The sequence below is a fragment of the Apus apus genome, chromosome 11 (assembly GCF_020740795.1).
Source record: "Apus apus isolate bApuApu2 chromosome 11, bApuApu2.pri.cur, whole genome shotgun sequence".
Classification (NCBI taxonomy): domain Eukaryota; kingdom Metazoa; phylum Chordata; class Aves; order Apodiformes; family Apodidae; genus Apus; species Apus apus.
Genome location: NC_067292.1, coordinates 10,443,466 through 10,462,185, shown reverse-complemented (window position 1 = coordinate 10,462,185; position 18,720 = coordinate 10,443,466). Strand labels below are relative to the sequence as shown.

General features: G+C 41.0%; 1 protein-coding gene and 1 long non-coding RNA gene across 3 annotated transcripts in view; one reads left to right on the top strand and one right to left on the bottom strand.

The window, feature by feature from the left end:
* The window catches only part of SLC7A10 (solute carrier family 7 member 10), a 37,342-nt gene extending 22,259 nt beyond the window's left edge, over nucleotides 1–15,083 (bottom strand). Inside the window, exon 1 of the mRNA XM_051629760.1 lies at nucleotides 14,987–15,083. Within this exon, the coding sequence (XP_051485720.1) occupies nucleotides 14,987–15,083 (97 nt within the window). The remainder of the gene's footprint in view (nucleotides 1–14,986) is intronic.
* Nucleotides 15,084–16,897: 1,814 nt separating this feature from the next.
* LOC127389241 (uncharacterized) overlaps nucleotides 16,898–18,720 on the top strand; it is a 155,172-nt gene continuing 153,349 nt past the window's right edge. For both annotated transcript variants that reach the window (XR_007890595.1, XR_007890596.1), the window contains exon 1: nucleotides 16,898–16,967. This is a non-coding gene — a long non-coding RNA (uncharacterized LOC127389241). The remainder of the gene's footprint in view (nucleotides 16,968–18,720) is intronic.

Genomic DNA, 18,720 nt, shown 5'->3' with positions numbered 1-18,720 from the left:
CCATCTCAGACTGGTAGTAGCCCAACCTCTGTCAAGCTGGCTTAAAAACAGAAAGTTACAGTAGTATGAAACTTCTAACTTTCTGAAAAGCTCTTTTATATTTTTTTTTTCAAAATTAGTGATAATTTCTCAATTGCTTTTCTTCTACTGAAGAAGGCTAATCAAGAGAGAAACTTGATCAAGAAAGCTTTTAAGCCTCTGTTTTGATAATGTGATTGTCACAAAATAATCTGTTGCTTGAGTTAGAAAGTTTACATTGGCAGGTGCTGACTGTACTTATAAGAAGGCACATCTTTACTGATGTGACCTCACTGCAAAAGATATGATTTTGGATATTATCACTGTAGTACTTAAGAGTCAAACACAAATGCTGCCTTAACTGGCAGTGAAAACTCTGATCCCATGCTCTGGCTTGTGAGCACCATGCTCTGCTAAGTGTGCATGTGAGCATACACTGAGTATGATAGATTAATTTACAAATCTGCATGTTTGACATTTAGCACCTGGAAGGAGACACGGTTGTCCCTATCCGTCAGTGTTGGCCTCCAGCTGCATAATGCCTCCCTGTGTTGGAGACCAAACATTTAGATGATGTGTGTTGAGGACAGACCTCCACTAATGGTGAGGAGATGTTGGGGATCAGGCCTCTTAGAAGCATGTGAAATAACAAAGGAAAAGACAGGTATCTGCTAGTGCACGGTTTTATTTAATTGCATTTGAGTAACACTGCTGCAATGTGTTCATATCAAAGGAGAAGCTAAAGCCTGTACGATAGGATTTTTGTTGTTCTAAGTTGAGAACTCCTTTTAGTCTGCTAATCCTTTCAGCAGCTGCAGGCTCTGTCTGCTCTTTTCAGGCACACAGTCTACTGCTTTATTTCCTGCTCCTGTGTTCTGACTCTTGTACTTGGTTTGATTTCTCTACTTCCTTAACTTCTGACTTGTTCTCCTCTTCTCTTGCCAGTGTGAGGATATGTGGGCTGCATTTCATTACCATGGAGAGCCAACTTCAGCCTCCCATGCCCTTCTCTATACACTGCAACGATAAGGCAGAAATATTGGGAAAAACCTTCTCCTAGGGACTAGGTGGCATTTTCCTTGGGACATTCTCAAAGGAACAATGCTGAGTGAGCTCCAGCATGCTGCTACACTGAAAGCAGCCTATGCAGTAGCGGGGCTATGTGTCTAGGAAAGGATTATTCCCAGACACCTTTGCTGAGGCACCTCTTTTCCTGCCTTCTTTGCTGGCATCAGGGACCTTGAGTAGTGAAGATGAAGGGCCCCAGCAGAGAGCTGTGGAGCATTCCTTTTTGGTGGGTCCCACTGCATTGCTGTTGGCAGCAGAGCAGGGGACTGCAGGGAACAGGAGCTCAAACTACCCCCTTGACTGTGAGACTTCAGCACATAAAGGAGCTACTGTGACCCTTGAAGCCAAGCCAAGAGAATGCTCCAACCCTTCCACTAGGTTCCAAAGTGAAACTGAATACTAAATCACCACTGAGGGACGTAGGTGAAACCAATCTCATGTTCCTAAAATTCCTGGGTTGCCTTGGTCAGAAAATGTAGCACTGCATACTGCTTTCTATAAATAGTTCAGCTTCTAGTATTAGCCCTTGTTACCTGTCCAGTATCCTGTGCTCTCTGGACCTGAATATCCTCCTGACTTGGAGTTTCACCTGCAAACAGCAGAAATGTCATTAAATCCCCTGATGCAGAAATGGGCAGCTCCTAGTGTCCATGCTTGCTGGAGGAGGTGTGGGTCTTCTCTAGGACCCCATGTGACTGACTACTACCAGATAATCCTGATGTTAAGGAAAGCAACTGATAGTGGAGCAAGGTCCCCCCATAGTGGCTTAAGAAGCAGATGCCAGCCCATGCAGCTGATTTAATTCCCTTGGCTGAGAAACCCTGCAAGTGACATCTGTGTCTCTGGGATGGCTCTCATGATGTCCTCTGCACCTGCAATGATTTTCAGTATTCATCCAGAAGAAAAGCAATTACAAAATGCCACTCTAAAGCTCCCCAACTTAGCTTTAATTACAACCAAAGAGTGCAGCTGTATTGGGGAGTGCTGCGGGTCAGACAAGGACAGTATGACAGATACAGCTTTTTGTCAGCCCATACTCTTTAGCCCTACTCATGCCAATGGCAGGGACCTTTGCACCCTTTTTTCAAGCATAATTTGTTTCACAGAAATTCTGTGGGGTTTTGTTTTGGTTTTTTTTCTTTTTCTCTCTCCCTAGCTCTGTTCTTCTTGCTCATTGTGACTGAGCATATTAAACAGATTATTTGAACAGTCTGGAAAAGTTATTGGCAACTGCTATCCACTGGGAAGGCCTCATCCAGTCCACTCCTGAAAGCTGTCAGTTCTCATGGAAGCATCATCATTTGCCTCATCAGACATGCTATGAAATGGCTCTATGCAATTTCAAAAGTCACACAGTATGCTAGTACAAGTTCACAAAAGCATCTTTTTTGTTAGATCAGTCTAGGCTCTAGCTGAAGATACCAGCCTGAAAGCTGGCACTGTCTCCCTGACCCCCACCTGGCTCCCCAGCTGCTATGGCATCTCCCTGCTTACCTTGCACGGCATCACTCTGCAGTTTTTTGCTGGGAAAAATGTTCCTCCTTTTAAGTTTACATTCAGCAAAGTGAACACTTCAAACTTTATCTCTGCATGCACTGGGTCTCTTTCAACCTTCAGCTATGACTACCAAGAACCCATACATGAGCCTGTTTGCTCCAGGGCAAAATTACAGGAATGAGCAGGTCTAGAGAAAAGACACAGCTTGAACTTATTTGCTTAAACTGTAAATAAGGCAAAACTTAATTCCCAGTTTTGCCCCTGGTGTTCTTTCAAATTACTGGGTTTTATGCATCCTGCTCTGACCCCAGAAAGATGGGGGTCAGATGGGGTTTGACTGTGCTTATGTAGCTCCTTCAAACCTGTGACAACATCATAACCTGGGATCCATTAAGAAGAGCATCTCTAAACTAGACATCACTTGATCCTTAATTTCTAAAGGGGTATCATGGCAATTTAAGCATGCTAAACTTTAAGGTAAAGCTTAGTCTTTATTGTCCTGAACAGTAAAGGAGTTAAATGCTGATAGTGCCTTCTCCAATTGAAATTCCCAGCAATACATACTTAAAGCAACTTGAAAACAGCAGTAACAAACCATCCAAATACACCAACTGTTGTGTTATAGCTCAGGTTACATTATTGGGAAGAAAGATTGATTAAGAATCTCCAATAAGCTCTTCTGCCACTGCCTGGGATCCTACACAAACCTTATTTTGGATGCAGATGTAAACAAGACATGAGCTCTTTAGCAAAGCTTACTGCTCTTGAAGGTTTCACAGCTCCTTTATTGGAAATCATTCAGGCTCTCAAGTTTACATTCTTCTGGTTGTAAATCTGTGTTAGCAAATTCTGGTGTAGTTAGTTTTGCTTCTGTCAGCATGGTATCATTACATCTCTACATGGCTTTGTCCCTGTTCTAGCAAAGAATACAAAGAAACGGTTTTGTTACACTGTGGTCAATGAACTGAGGTGGAATAGCAAAAATGAGTGTTTGTGTTTCCCAGGGTGTGCACAACTATTGCACGATGATGTTTGATTTAAAGCTCACACCTAATTTGAAGTGCACTTTAATAACTATATCAACCTGAGTTTAAATGAGATTTACAAATACTTATCAGCTTAGTATACACTTCTATAGGCATAATTTAGGATGCCATAGAGCTGTCCTCGTGTATTTAGAAACTGGACCTGATTGCATCTTGACTTTATTTTTTAATCTTTCATTTTTTAATAATACATTTCTAGTTTTTTGTAAAATTATCTAAGCTTCTTGGTTTTCAAAATAAATGTCAACTTTTCTTGAAAGTGTTAAACATCTATGATCTGGGCATTTAAGGGAAATGCCAGACCTGTTGTAATAGGATCTCAAAAGTAAGCAATACTGCAATGCAATTTTCTTTTGCACATATGAATCCTTTATTAGCAAATACTGCAACTAACTCTTAAAATTAAGTATCTTCAGAATTAGAAAGCTTCATGTTGCTCACTGGTGTCTTTATTTATCAAGTTTGCTTAAGCAGTTGACCGGCTCTATCAAAATTTAAACAAAAAAATGTCACTTCTTGCCCCCACATGGGAAAAAATTAGTTACAGAATGTTTTGAGTACACAGAAGCATGGAATTGAACTGGCTAAGCCTGAAAAATACAGATTAACACTTCCCTGCCTTCACAACTTATTGGACCCTGATTATGATATGCTTTCTGTTCTAGTTCTGCTACAGTTTGGAGATGTTTGACTTGATTTAGGTAACTAGGAAAAAAGAAAATGAGACCATAGATCTCTGCTTGAAGCACATTCTTTACAAATGCCACTTTACAGAAGTTTTGTCACTGGTTGGGTGTGGTTTTTTTTCTTTTTTTCAGTTCTGGTGCTTCTGAGCAGCTAGATCAGAGCCAAGAAGTCCTCAGACTGTCTCAGAAGGCTACAAGGGAAATGTAGGGATTTCAATAGAAGGTGTTTTTAGAGACCTGTCTTCAGAGAGGTCCTGTGAGTTGGTGGTTGGAAGCGAATTTGCTCCTCTTGGCCTTTTTGCGAGCCACTTCCCCTGTCTCTGTAATCAAGATGATGAGCCCCACCTGCTCCAAAGGGCCGATGGTTTTATTATTAGATTTATAGTAAAAGAAGTGTGCAAGACTGGCACCCTATAACTTCAACTAACAAGAGCAGACTACACTACATCTCTCGCTCCTGTCCTGTGCAACCTGAACACAGCACTGTCCACTGGCAGCCAGCAGTGCGGCGCGACGGCTGGCCTCTGTCTTGTGGGTAGTAATGGGCTGATGTGCTCCTTACCTAGCTGCTTTAGTTTGATTTGGGGTCTGATCCTATGAGGCAGGGAAGTCCTCAGCTCTCATTTACTTCAGCTGGATTTTAGTGACTCAGGACCTGTTAAGAAAAGGGTCTTTAATCTCCTGTCAGGAGCCTGAGCGTGCGAAGGGCAGCAATTCCTTCTGCACACACTCATCATATGTATGGGATTTGGGTACCTTTTGTAGTAGTCCACTTAAATCTTAATACGTTGCTAGGGAACTGGCTGAGTCCACAACCAACAAACATGTAGACATTGTGTTCTACTGGTCTCTGGCAGAATTTACCATAAGAAAAGGGCTTTATTACAACAAGATCTACTAGCAGTAGTACAGAAAAGTAGTTTGTCAGCTTTTTTTTTTTTAATTATAAATATTTTCATTCTGTCATACAAATAGAAATCCCTTCTAAGCTGAAGGCTGGGCATGCAAAGACAACACCCAGAATCACGTATTTCTTTCCCTTATTCTTTAAAATATTGATTCAGCTATTTTTTAATTTACTTGAGTTTAAGTACAGTGCTTGGAAGCTGAAAAAGCTTGGATACTTTCTGCTCTCTTGTACTAACTAATGCTATTAGTATTTGCAGGGCACTTACACAAATGGTTGGTTATTTATGTTTCCAAAGTGTATGGCTTTTCAAGTTTTCAGACTGTATTCAAAAGTACCAGAAATTGTGAAACTTTGTGTTTATGGGGTCTCAATTCCATCTTCAGAAATCACATTCTAGGACCCCATATTAACACAGTTTTGTTGTTTCATCTCCCTTTCATGGACATCAGAACTGTTTGCATTGTTTCAAATTAATGATAAAACAAGGCTTGAAACCTGAACTAATGAAGAAATAAGTCTGCTTTCAAAGCAGCACAGAATCTGGGCAGAGAAAAAAAAATATAATGGGGAAATGGAAATGAAATATATTCTGAGATGACATCCCCAAAAGCAAGCAAGCCTTGTTCTATAATACTCATGGGAGAGCTGCTAAAGAATTTTTAAATAATACAGAGAAGGAACTCAACCCCTTACTTTAATTTTTCTCAGACCATTCCTTGCAGCTTCCTAAGAAAAACTGTTCCCTTAGGTTTTTTTGTACAAAAGGATGGATTTTTATGATATAAAAGCACATAACTTATAACCTTAAGTCCTCGTATTTGTTGGCAGTCATCATCTTCAGGTTTATGGAGAAGCACATTTTGATTTTCCAAGGCAGGGGTTGGCAGGGAGGCAAGGGACACTTCTGGATTCATCAACCTCCCTTGTGGGGCCCTAGCAGGAGTGATCTCACAGCACAGTATGTGACTATTAAACACCCATCATATATGATGTGCTAATAGTTTTTTCTCCTTATCTCATGGTCTCTGAACAATGTAACAGCACAAAGATGGGAGACACTTGAGAACTACAAGAGACTAGCCAACTAATGATGCTTTTTCTTGTCAGACCTTTAGCTTGTTACATCATGCACGTGTATTCAAGTGGAATTACCTTGTGTGATTATCTGATCCAGAGTTAACGGAGCATAATTAACATGTATGTGAGTTGTCCAGTGTCACAGGTGAACTAGAGGTTTTGTGATGGACAGCCTTGTGATATTCATTGTCATGGATTATATAATATTGTGGATTTTAGATCTCTGACCCAGAGTATTCAATAGAATGAGATTCTTCTTAACTTGATTTTTCCCTGGGTTTTGTGACTCTAAGGTCCTTATATTGTTCAAACATAATTTTTGTCATATATTAAGATGTTTGGACTGATCCAGATTATGTGGCTCCATTTAACTGATGAAAGAGCTATTGTTTTTCATAGCAGAAAAACTGCCACTCATCCAGATCACTGACCTATTTATTGGAGTCAGAAGTAACTGTTCTGAAGTCTTACAGATTTCAGTGCTGTTTTACAGTATTGATCTTGAAGGCCCATGTTTGAAATGTGATTGCAACAATAGTTAAACATCAGATAAAAATTCAACTTAATTTTCAGATGTAGAGAGATTTTACTTTTCCTTAAGTTTTGGTATTATTTTAAAGGAAGTGTTAAATTAATTGGAGCAATTCAGCCATGGGGGTTATTCCATCACTCAGTGATGCAGAAATTCCTCAGGCTAAAACATCACCAGTATTTTCCTCTCCACCTTTCTTTCTCTAAGATCCAATGGCATTTGTCTCTGTTGTCTGAAAGAGATGATGGACTATGTCCAGGAGCAAGAATTTAAATGTCTCACCCTAACATCAGATTGGGCCATTCATTACCCTGCAATCAGAAAAACAGAATCTACAAGTTCCTGAAGATGGGAACCATTTGTAGGCAACCACTCCTCTAATCTTGCTTTTCAGCCCTGACGTGCAGAGGCCAGTGCCAAAAGAGCACATTAGGAGAATAAACTAATACTGCATAAAGAGATTTTCTGGAGGCTGGCATATGAAGAAATGTATTTACCAATACAAATGGCTTTCCTCTGCAGGAGAATGGGGTTTGCATATTCTCTATGCTTTCTCACTATACAGAGAGGGATACAGGCATTTAAAAAGGAATCAGGATGTTGAGATGCTTGGTCCATGCTGGCTCCCTGCTCTTTGCTGTGGAACATCTGCTAAAGAACTCTTTAGGAGACTTCTGGGTTTTTCAGGACCAGCAGAAAAAACAACACTGTTAGGATGTTTTACATTTGGGGTACTTTGGTACTGACAAATGCCTTCTCATTTTATCATGCTGCAATCAAGATGACAAAAAAGTGTGGCAGCTAGTAGAAACTCCCCTCACAGCCCAACAAAAAACGGGGTCTTGAAAGGAAAAGTTTGGCACACAAAAAGCTCCAAACACAAAAAAGCTAAACCTTTACCAAACCATTTCTGCTTGTTGTGAGCCTGCCAAAGCAGAACAGACTTTCTCAACAGAAAAGGCTACATTATGCTAGAAGGAAATGAGCTGCAAGGCACAGGAAAAGGGAACACGAGTGGAGATTTATGGCACTGCTGAAAGCAGGCACTGTACTGCCAGATCAGGAGTAAGACACTACCAAAGGATGATACCTTTGTTTTTTTCATCTGTCAAGGAAGAAGGAGTTTCTCTTGCAGGGTACCTAAACTACTGACAGCCATTGCAGAAAGCCCATAGCTTCAGCCTTTTGATCAGTCATTGTGCCCCAGTCATCTTTTTCTGCTTTTTTGGAAGGTAAGAAGGAAAAAAAGAACAGCTAGCAAAACCTACCCAACCCAAACCACCAGTCAGTGAAACTTGACAGTCAATAACATAGAAACAGAACTGTATTAAAAATGTTGCAAGTTTTGCTCAAATGTCAGTAACTTTATAAAGCAAAAATTGAGTAGTTGTTTGTTTGGGTTTTTTTCTTTTTGCAAAAGATCTTCATTATGCCCTTCTGCTGTTCCTGAAGATCATATGGGAAGGATTTGTTCATGCTGACACTTTTTTTTTTCTTTCTCTTTCTGCTCTTTTGGCTCTTACTTATTGTACATGAGGGGCTTCACATGCTGAATTCTCCTGAATACAGCCTGCAGCAGAAAGGCACATCTGTGGACAAACAGAACTGTTCTCTATGCCCAGAAAGACTCAATTAAGAAAAACTATAAAGTTAAGGCTTTTTTTTTTTTTTTTTTCCCCTGCCAGGAACTTCTAATTAGACCTCCTTTTTGCCTCCCACTGTAACTTCCATCTCGGAGGTAAGCCGCTAGCCCAGGGAAGCTGCAGGAGCTCCCTGGATTTTTACCAAGCTAATCTGAACTTTGCCATGGTTTTTACTTGCAAGTGAAACTGCAGCTTGTTTTCAGCTCCCTGAACTCAGGTTAGAAGGCTACCCTAAATGATCCTGATGGATAACTGTATGTTGCACAGCCTCAAAGAACACCAGAACATGGTATCACCCCTGAAGTGTATCATGCCATAAATGTATCTTGCACAATGTATTTTGGATGGGCATCCCTACGTTTCTTTCTTTCAAAATGTAGAGTCTGATCTTCCTTGGTAATATGTGCCTTTCTTTCCTACTGGTTATCATACCAAACTAAGAACACCTATCAGCTTTTATGTACATGTGGAATCTGGACATGAAATGTTCAGTAGTTATGAATCTAAGCCTCTGGACTGTATGAAAAATAACCTTCACAAGTGCCTCAAAAGTGTGGTTTCTTACTGCTAAGAAAGATGTGTAATTTATATTGAATAAAAATTTGCTCCTGTCTTTATTTAACCACAATTTGCGTTTGTAAGAGGACAAGATTATGAATTACATTTCTCTACAGTCCAGAGCTAGATCCTGAAGTATTGTCCTAAAGAAATTATCATTCATCTTTGTGTGCTACACCAACAAGTGCTATGTTGAAGCGAATGTTTAAAATACCAGTTTGCAAGGTGTATAACAGAGATAAGGAAGACACTTTCTATTTAGAAACACATTTTTGAGAGAGAGAAGCACTGAAGTAATCTGTATTACTCTCACAAGTCAGTGAACAAAGGTGTCTTGAAACTTCAGCTAGCTATGAAAGTTAAATGCTCTCATACAGATTCAGAGAGAGAGAGAAGGCTCTTGCTGCAACACCACAATTTTCTGTGATCCTGGGTAGGATCACAGAAACTGGAAGAAATCGCCTAGAGATGTGGGTGTTTTTCTTCTTTCTCATGCATCTGTTTCTGCTGCAGTCCTCTACCTTGGGTACTTTTCCAGTGAAGACCATTTGGGCTGTCTAGGAATGATCTCCTAATGATTTGATATATTACTTAACAAAGAGATGCATCTGATAGGTGCTGGTTGATTGAATGACCAATAACCAGTCTCCTTAAGCAACGGTGGCATATGAAGCACGATCAGAGGGGATTCACCAAGTAGCTGGCATTAATACCTACCCATTTCCACTGAAGTTACTGGGTTTTTTTTAATGAAAAACATGAGTATGAAGGCTATTCCCCATTCAATGTTTTTCCCTGGTGTTAAGCTAGCAGCTTGCTGAGTCCTGTAGCAGAATCTGCAGGCTTTTGGGCATGTTAGAACAGCAGGAGACATAGTGGCAAGAAAGGCTGGTACATAGTTTTGTGTTAATGGCCAGGAGGAAAAATCACATCCAGTGCAATTATACCTCTGAACTTGGTGTTATCTCAGAGTGGTCTGCTTGGAAGTGGTATTTATGTAAAGGAAAACCTCTCCGTAGATGCATATGTAATTGTTAGTAAATAAGTACAATGCCAGGCAGATAGAATGACAACCAAGGGAATTTATTTGGTCATTCCCTTGATGGATTATCATGATGTGGGCAGTAATATGCGCAATGTTTTAGGACAATCCTGACATCAGGAAGTATCTGCAATGCAAGGGGGCTTTTCAGCTTGTGTGCCTTCTGCTGGGAAAGCAAGCGTGTGCTGTGTTTTGGGTGATGGGAATGGACAAATTCCAGAAAGTTACTTCCAGAAGTAGCAATAACTGAAGGTATTGCTTGCTGGCTGTTTGGTAACAGTTTTGATACTATCATTGGAATTGAATCAGGAACCTGTTTACAGGGGATCTTACACAAAGCTTGTGAGTGAGTAGAATAAGTACTGCAAGCATTTTTTTTAAGCAACCCAAAGTCAGCTGACACGGGTAACTTGACTGCCTATGCTCAGCAAAATAAGGAGATGTATTTAGTTTTAGCTGACATTTTATTGTGACTCAATTTGTAGGTCTTCTAATATGTCTTATACAGCCTGACATAAAATCATTCACCTGTATGCAACAAGCTGCATAATGTGAGCGAAACCCTACGGCTACTTTCATGCAGTTCTACAAGCTGCATAAACAAGTATTTTAAGAGATATTTATCTCTTAAAAAAAACTACTACTACTAAAACTACTTAAATAAAACTACTAGATCTGTATTTAAAAAACAGTCAAGTTTATCTTGTTAAATGTCTTATCCATGCTACTTGTGTATACATTTGCATGTTCGTTTCTAATGTAAGAGTGGTTAATTTTATTATTCAAACCAAACAAAATAGGATGTTATCAGACTTCAATCAGGCTGCCGTTTCTAAGTCTTGAACTTTTCTAAAGAGCACTGGTATGTGGCAGAAACTACACAGAGCTCAGTCATGGAGTTTTTTACTTAGTTTTTCATCTCCATAGGCAAAACCAAGTGCTATTGAAGGCACTGAATAAAAATTTCCTCATATAGCTAATGCCCCTGTGCTGTAGAAGAGATACATGTGCAGTAATCTTAATTTCATATATAGCACTACAGATAAGATGTAAGGCAGCTATGTAGAAAGTGCATAAAATAACTGTAGCATTAAATATGGCACAGATTTATGTGTCTGCTAAATATTAATTGGGAACTAAAGCAACTAGATAGTATCTGTAAGTTATTATTTAGTAGATAATAAAGCACATATGTTACTGCTTTTTATGCTCTATCACTTCATCTGAGTATTGGAAAGCTTAATTTGCAGTGTAATTGAGTACATTAGAAGATTATTAATAGCTGGAGCCCGTGAGAGATCAATTTTTGCTGTAATGATGCCAACACAGAGCAGTTTGGGTGCTCCTACAGAAGTCTCAGGCACTTTCCAAAGTTCTGTGGCAGAGATGAATTGTCAGGAAGATTTGTTACTACTACTAAACACAGTATTCAGCTTTACAGTCATTAACTATCAGTGTCTTTTTAGCATTAAAACAAAAAGGTTTTATATTTAGTACCTACATTTACATTAGGATACCTCAAGAGGTATCTTCAGGAAAGTCAGGAGACTGTCCTATGGGGTGAACGTAAGCCAGGCATATTATATTCCTAATTTGATTTACTTTGCTGTTTTTTTTCTGTCTCTTTTAGACCAAGTGGCATTTTTTAGGGCAAAGCCTTTCAAACCCCCATAAAGAAAGGATAACATCTGAAAGGATGTCTGGTGAGTGTATTAAGATGGCATAGTAATTATAATTATATTAAATATCTCAGTTGTAAAACTAGTAAGGAAACTGTCCTAGAATTCAAAACATGAGAAGAAGAAAAAGGGAAGCTGGCAGGATGAGGGCTACCTGTGACCTCCCATACCAGTCACTGCTCCTTGAAACAGTACATGCTCCGTGGTCACAGGGCAGATTGAGCATCTCCTGGGCTCTAACAGCCAGAATTCTAATGTTTAAGGTGGATGAAGTCGTGTACCTGTATCTAGATGTAGTTTTTATCAGATGGAACTATTTAATTTCATGGGGTCCTTGTGGACTATGAGATATTGAGAGACTGATATTACTGGAATACTCTCAAATATACCAGATAATGGTGTTCTTACCTCCAAGCCTTCTCTTTCATCTCATTTAATTATGCCAGGGAGCACAAAGACAACAATCTGATTATTTTTTTTTTCTTCCAACTACAAATCATATAATGCTTTATTTTAAACAAGCAGAATTAGTGTATAGAAGGTAACCACAAGCTTATTAATCACATATTTATAGACTCATTTTTACAGTATTTTCCAAAGACTCCCTCATGTTTCCTCTTCCTGTTACTAATTACTAGAAGATTTTAATTTTTATATCCATCCTGTAGCTGACTAGAATTGTAGATCATTCAGCTAAAATCGAACATTTGTTGTAATGCTGGCAGATCACAGCATCAAACTTTGATAATTTAAATATATCCTCTTACATTTTCTGTATCGGCAGCACTTCTGTACACTACTTGCAAAAAGAAAACCTACAAGAACATTTAAAGAAAAATAGAGTCTTCTTTTAGCTCCATGCAGAACGAGATGAGGCTTTCTTTCAAAGGTGATTTTTTTTTTTTTTTTCCTTGGTGTGCTCAAGAAGTATGGCTTTGCCATGGGACACATCACAGTCTAATGTCCGAACTTTCAAAGGGAGGATTTCCTTCCCCAACTCAGAAATGGGAAATCCATGATGATGGCCAGTATAAGAGTCCTGGCCTGTCATCAGATCAAAAGGCTAAGACACTGCATCCATTTTTCCCCCACATTCAATAATTTGGAAAGAAGTCTTCCCCTTATGTTTGTCATACAGAAAGATTGTGAGCAAACTGGTTGCCTAATAATAATTCAGCTCAAGTAGTTTAGCTTTTTGCTGAAAAGTCTTAAAGAACATTTATCTTGTTTAACTCAATAATGGCTTGCAAGCTGATTTGGTATAATTTACAGTATCCTCTAATTATAGGCTGTCATGTTTTATGTAGTGACATCTACAAAGCTATACTATACTCTTATAATCATTTTGTTACTGAAGACTTTTTGATAGATGATGTAATTTTACCCACCTACACAAGCAAATCAAACCTCAAAATAGGATCCTAGGCTTGATTTTCAAACTACTTTTATCAAAACATAGGAAAATTTGCAGCAGAATTTTTAGGCTTTATTTGGCAATGCAGATAACCTTCTCTAATACTTAAACTGCTAGACAGTACTAGACTTCATCATAAATGTCAATACTTTTCCCTACTCCTAAATCATTCCTAAAATGTCTTTGATTTGATGAGAGGCTGTTTCACCAGATTTGTTTCGTACAAGGGTTATGTATACGTATGCTGCTTGCAACATGTTGTAAATGAGTCAGGTTGATGAAATGTTGACTGGAAAGGGATCTGAGAGGGCAGGGTAGCAGTCTTGAGATAGAATTATCTAATACTAGGACTAGCAAATGACAGATGCCATAAGTTTTGCCCATGGCCAGCAGCAACTTGGGCGAGACCCACCAGAATCCCACTCTTACGCAAGGGCATCTGTGCTCCACTGACATCCAGAAACTAGATTTTTTGCCTCTTAGATAAGCCTAAAGATTCACAGTAAAGGTATGTCTGTATACGTAGAACGTATCCTCCCACAAAGTGCAGTTACAGCTGCCCATTAGATTTTAGTATTTCAATATGGGAATGGAATTAAATATTTTCCTTTTACATAATAGCCTTGCCCATGATGTAAGAGGTTCTGTTCAATGGCATTACAATTCCTCTCCTTTTTTTGGTTGTGGGTTGTTGTTTTAGTGTTGTTGGTTTTTTTGTCTGTTTGGTTGTTTGTTTATTTTTGCAAGACCCCATCCACCCAAATGGGGTATAAAGGGATACAGGGCTAACAGCATAAAATTGCAGGAGGATAGTATGATAACCCACAGGAAGTGTGCAGTAAAGTCCTCTTTCTCAAGCTTGGGGACATCATTTGTGCAGACCCAATAACATGTCCCAGCCAATTCTGCTGCTGCACAGAGTATTCCCGTGGACATGGCAGCTGCTATTGTGCCCACTGCCACCCCCTCATGCTGCCACGAACCTTCCCCAGCTGTCACTGAAAGTCTTCGCACCAGCTCATGGCAGAGGAGGCAATGACTAGGTCTTCTCCACGGGCTTTTGAGGCTCACTGCGTTTCCACAGGCTGCTTGTATTCCCCTGGGAAACTACTTCCCCAGCTTTGCCCCAAAAGAGCGGTGCCTCAAAGAGCGGTGGAGACAGCGTGCCGAGGGAAGGTGCTGAGCACGGCCTGCCCCATTTATCAGTTCAGACTTTGCTGGGGGAGAAGCGTGAGGCGCAGGCTCAGCCCCGCCGGCTGGTAACTCTGAAACCAGGTTTGTCGGAGAAGGCACCGACCGGCAGCGGCTCTGCCCGGCACCCGCAGGCACGGGAAGCGGGAGCGCATCGCTGCCCGTGCTGCCGCGCCGCTGGCCTGGGGCGAGAGGGGTCTGAAAGCCCGAGCTGTCATTTGGAAGAACCCCCATCGTAGATAGAAGAATCAACTTTGGTTTTAGCCTTAGAAATAAGAGCTGCTTAAGACTTAACAGCTCAAAAGGCCATCAGGAAAACGCTTTGGAAATCCCATCATTTTGTGTCCCGCCGAGCGGTCGGGGTGGAGCGGGCTCTTACTGCGATGTTGCTGGTACCTCAAGAAGGACCGTGCATTACAGGCGATAATGAAACGCCGTCCCATCCGCCGCTCTCTCCTTCCACCCCGCTCACGGCTGCCCGAGACGCCCTGTCCCACGCGACACCGCCCGGGCACCTTCGCGGTCCGGGTAACGCGGGGGGGAGCCGGCTCTCCGGTACCCCTCTCCCCCCGAGGGTGCTGTGCCTCGGCCGAGAGGGGCGCGCCGCCCCGCGGGGGGCCCTTACCGATGATGATGGCACAGGCGCTGAGCAGCCCGATCTCCTTCTTCAGCGCCACCCGCGCGGGGCCGCCGGGCGCGCCGCGCTGCTCCCCGCCGGCCATCGCTGCGCGCGCTCTGCCGCGCTCTGCCCCGCCGCCGCCCCTGCGCGCATGCGCCGCCCCCGGCCCGCCAGGGGGGTGTCCGCGCGGGGGGCGCGCGCTGGCGGCGGGAAGGCGCCGGGGGGCCGTGTCCGCCCCGCTGAGGGGACGCTCCGCAGGGCGGGGGTCCCGCCGCCCCTTGTGGCAAAGGCACCTCACCCGGAGGAGGAGAAACACGTTTTGTTGAGGTAAAGACACTAATGTGAAGGAGTTCAAGAAATTCGATGGGTTTTAACAAAATTTAACAGTGGTTTGTCAAGGTTTGCTGCGTTTGATGGCGAGAAACATATAAAGGAGAGATGAGTTAGAATCGATTAGAATAATTGACACAGGAGGCTAAGGGAGACCCTCCAGTTGTGTCGTGGGGTTGAGTGAACCCCCTTGTTTTCTAAACTCATGGAGCTTAGGTGTGACTAGTTCCAGCTGTAGTCTGAGGCTTGGACAGTTGTTTATGCCTACTAGAATTATCTATACAAAGTTTACAATAATATTTAATAACTATATAGATTAGCAGTGATTCATTAGTGTCAATACAGCATGCTATCAGTCACTTACCAAAGAACTGCTGTTGGTAAAATGTGTCTCTGCCTCGAGGAGTAGCCTTGAGAGGTGTCCCAGCTCAAGGGGAGATCACTGCCATGCAGCCCAGCTGCTTAGCCAAGAGAGCTCAAAAAAGGCTCATCTAGGTTGTCATAATTATGGAATAAAGTAGTTGGCTCATCATCAAATTACATGCAGTGTGAAAAGTATGTGTGAGACTCCTTGTATTCACAACTTCTGTTGTTCTTTGATAAATGAGTATGGCTCACTTTCACAGGGCCATCTCCACATGAATCTTCTTAGTGGTGATCCGTGTACCGTTGTGGTACTGCAATAACTTAAAGAAAAAACATCACTTGTAATCAGTACTGGCAGCATGTGGCCAAGCAAGCATAGTTAAAATCAACAGCAATGCCCAAACACTGTTTGTTACCACCCTTGCTACTCTTGTTAGTTTCTTGTTTCTTCCCTCCTACTTTGTTTCAAACCTCTCTGAAAGGAGTTAAAACCCCAAGCCTGTGTACACACCAGCTCCACGTGCACCTGTTAGTGAGGAGGAGCCCACAGCTAAGGCCTCCCCACCAGTTCTCCCAGTTGCCCCAGGTGCCTTGCTGGGCTGTTGATAAACTGCTTCTGGAGTCATCATTTGAGGAAATAATAAGTATTTCCTTTCCTCAGAGAAGGGATGGAGCATAAATGTTGCAATAGTTGATTACAGCAAGAACATAGGAATCCAAGCTAAATATAAGGGAAATCATGTGGTGGTAATTCACAAATCTTTTGCTCTGTAAGCAAACTGCTTTCATCAGAGTGTAAATGGATGATGTCTTCTCTGCTCTAAGATTAAATGAGAAAAATAAATTTAAGCTTGGGAATCTGGGCTCTTTGCTCAAGCTATAACAGCCAAAGGTTTATCGAAAATCCCTGGTTCAGTCCTTATGTATAAGTCAAGATTTACATCTTCTTGAGAGCGGTTCTGTATTGAAATAGGATCCCTATAGGGGTGACCTATGCTGAAAGTACATAGCTTAAAATATTTTCACAACAACATTATGGGGTATCTGGGAGTGGTGGGAAGGAAATAGTGTGCATCAGTGGGCCAACCAACGCAGTAATGGAAATTGGACACGGTGGGGTGTTATCAATGGGAGAAGGAAGGTCTGGTTCTTCACCTCAGTAGAAGGAAGGTGGGAAGTTTCTGTGGTGATGTCAGTCTGATTTTGTTTGACTTTAGAATGAAAAGTATGACCTGAAAACTGGTGAGCTGTTTGAGGAAAGCACTGGACTGTTCTTACAAAGCTGATAATTGTAAGTGATTTTACTTTATAAAGCTGCTTTATAGTGCTGCTATTCTAGAAGGGTTTATTGATTTTCAGAGGCTGAGACTTGTTTCCTAAATTGATCTATTGCTCTATGGATCTGTTGTTTCTAAACGAACTGCCTCACTAACTTCTAAAATGTTATTTTGTTCAAATACTGTGTACTTTTAATAAGGAAGCATATTGTAAGAAGAATTACTTTCTGAACGATGTGAACAGTACTACTGTTTTCTTTTTAAACACAGGGAAACGTGAATACTAGAAATGAAGTTTCAGATTTTCAAAAATTACCTGATGTTTTAGGTATTTCCTCTACGTGGTTTAGATGATTGTTTCAGGGCTATGTTTTCCATTGGTAGCAACTCCAGTCATTTCTAGTACCTCTGAAAGTCTATGTACTAGTCTTATATGAACATTATAATTAATTCTGTGAAAGTTGCCTATGACTGTCTATTTTGTAAAAGCTAAAAAAATAGATTGAACTTCATCAAAAAAGTACAAAAATCAAGAAATGTGGGAATGAGTGGTTTTAATAACTTTGTTGCTGCCTGTATTGCTGGAGAACCTAAGGAAGTTTAGGATCAATTAACCTTTACAGAACAACTCCAGAATCTGTTAAATTAATAACTACTTAGAAGGATAATGCTGCGTGTGGTTTCTTTTGCTGTGGTAGAAATATTGGTTTGCTTTGAAATATGTGTATAATCTTTGTGGTATTGTGTGGAAGATAAAAACCCCTGTCAGCCCTCTTACACTGATTAGTGAGGAACAGCACATGCTGGCTGTGGAATGATGAAAGTTAATAGTAGAATTCAATTAGCTCTAACAATAATCTTCAACTCAACTGTGCAGTAGCTGCAGGATATAAAAACAAAACCAAAACCCAAAACGTTCTGGCCAGTTAAGGGGCTTTGCCAGAGAGAACGCTGAGTATTCGTGTATGTGTGCCCTCTGCTTGCTGATACAAATACTTTGTACTGTAATTGTTTATCCTCGCTAAAAGCCACTAGGCACAACTGTGTGATTTTGTTTATTTATTTTGTCAATTATTTTACTGACAATAAGAAAGGAAAAGTCTGACAGAAAAGCACCAGGAAATTCTTCTTAGAAGTAGCCAAGAAACCATTAAATCTGGGAAAAAATGGAGAAATCTTCTGAGCATTCTGTTTTTCTGTCCAGTTTCACATTAGGTGCATTTTGAACACAGCTAAAAGATCAGTGTGATCAGGTAGTGTGGGTAATAAACAGGGTGGAAAAACAGGTTGAGTGCAGCTGTGCTGGTGATGGAGGAGGATAGTGACTGTACAGTAGCAGTACAGTCTCTCCCTACCACATGAGATGATATATATGGTGTATGGAATAATGGTTATGGGCAAGGGGATATAGCCAGGAAACCTGTGTTGGTAACTTAATTTAGGTTTATAGTCCTGGACCCCTGTGGGGTACTTATTTTTTCTCATTTGTCCTTGGAAAGAGGATAAATTCTTTACCTAAATCAATATAAAGAGCACTGATTTACTGATTCTTTTCCAAGTTTGTACGTAATAAACAACTTCTCTGGTCAAAGTTTTAAGCGTTTTACTGTGGCTGAAGGGGTAAGCAGGTGGCTTTTTACAACATGAGCTTCCATATGCCCACATCCATAGCAAAACACAGAAGTATAGAACAGCAGTGGGCCAGAAACCTGTTAGAAAACACAGCAGTGACAAAGGTTGCCCACATTAACTGCCAAAAATTCTCCT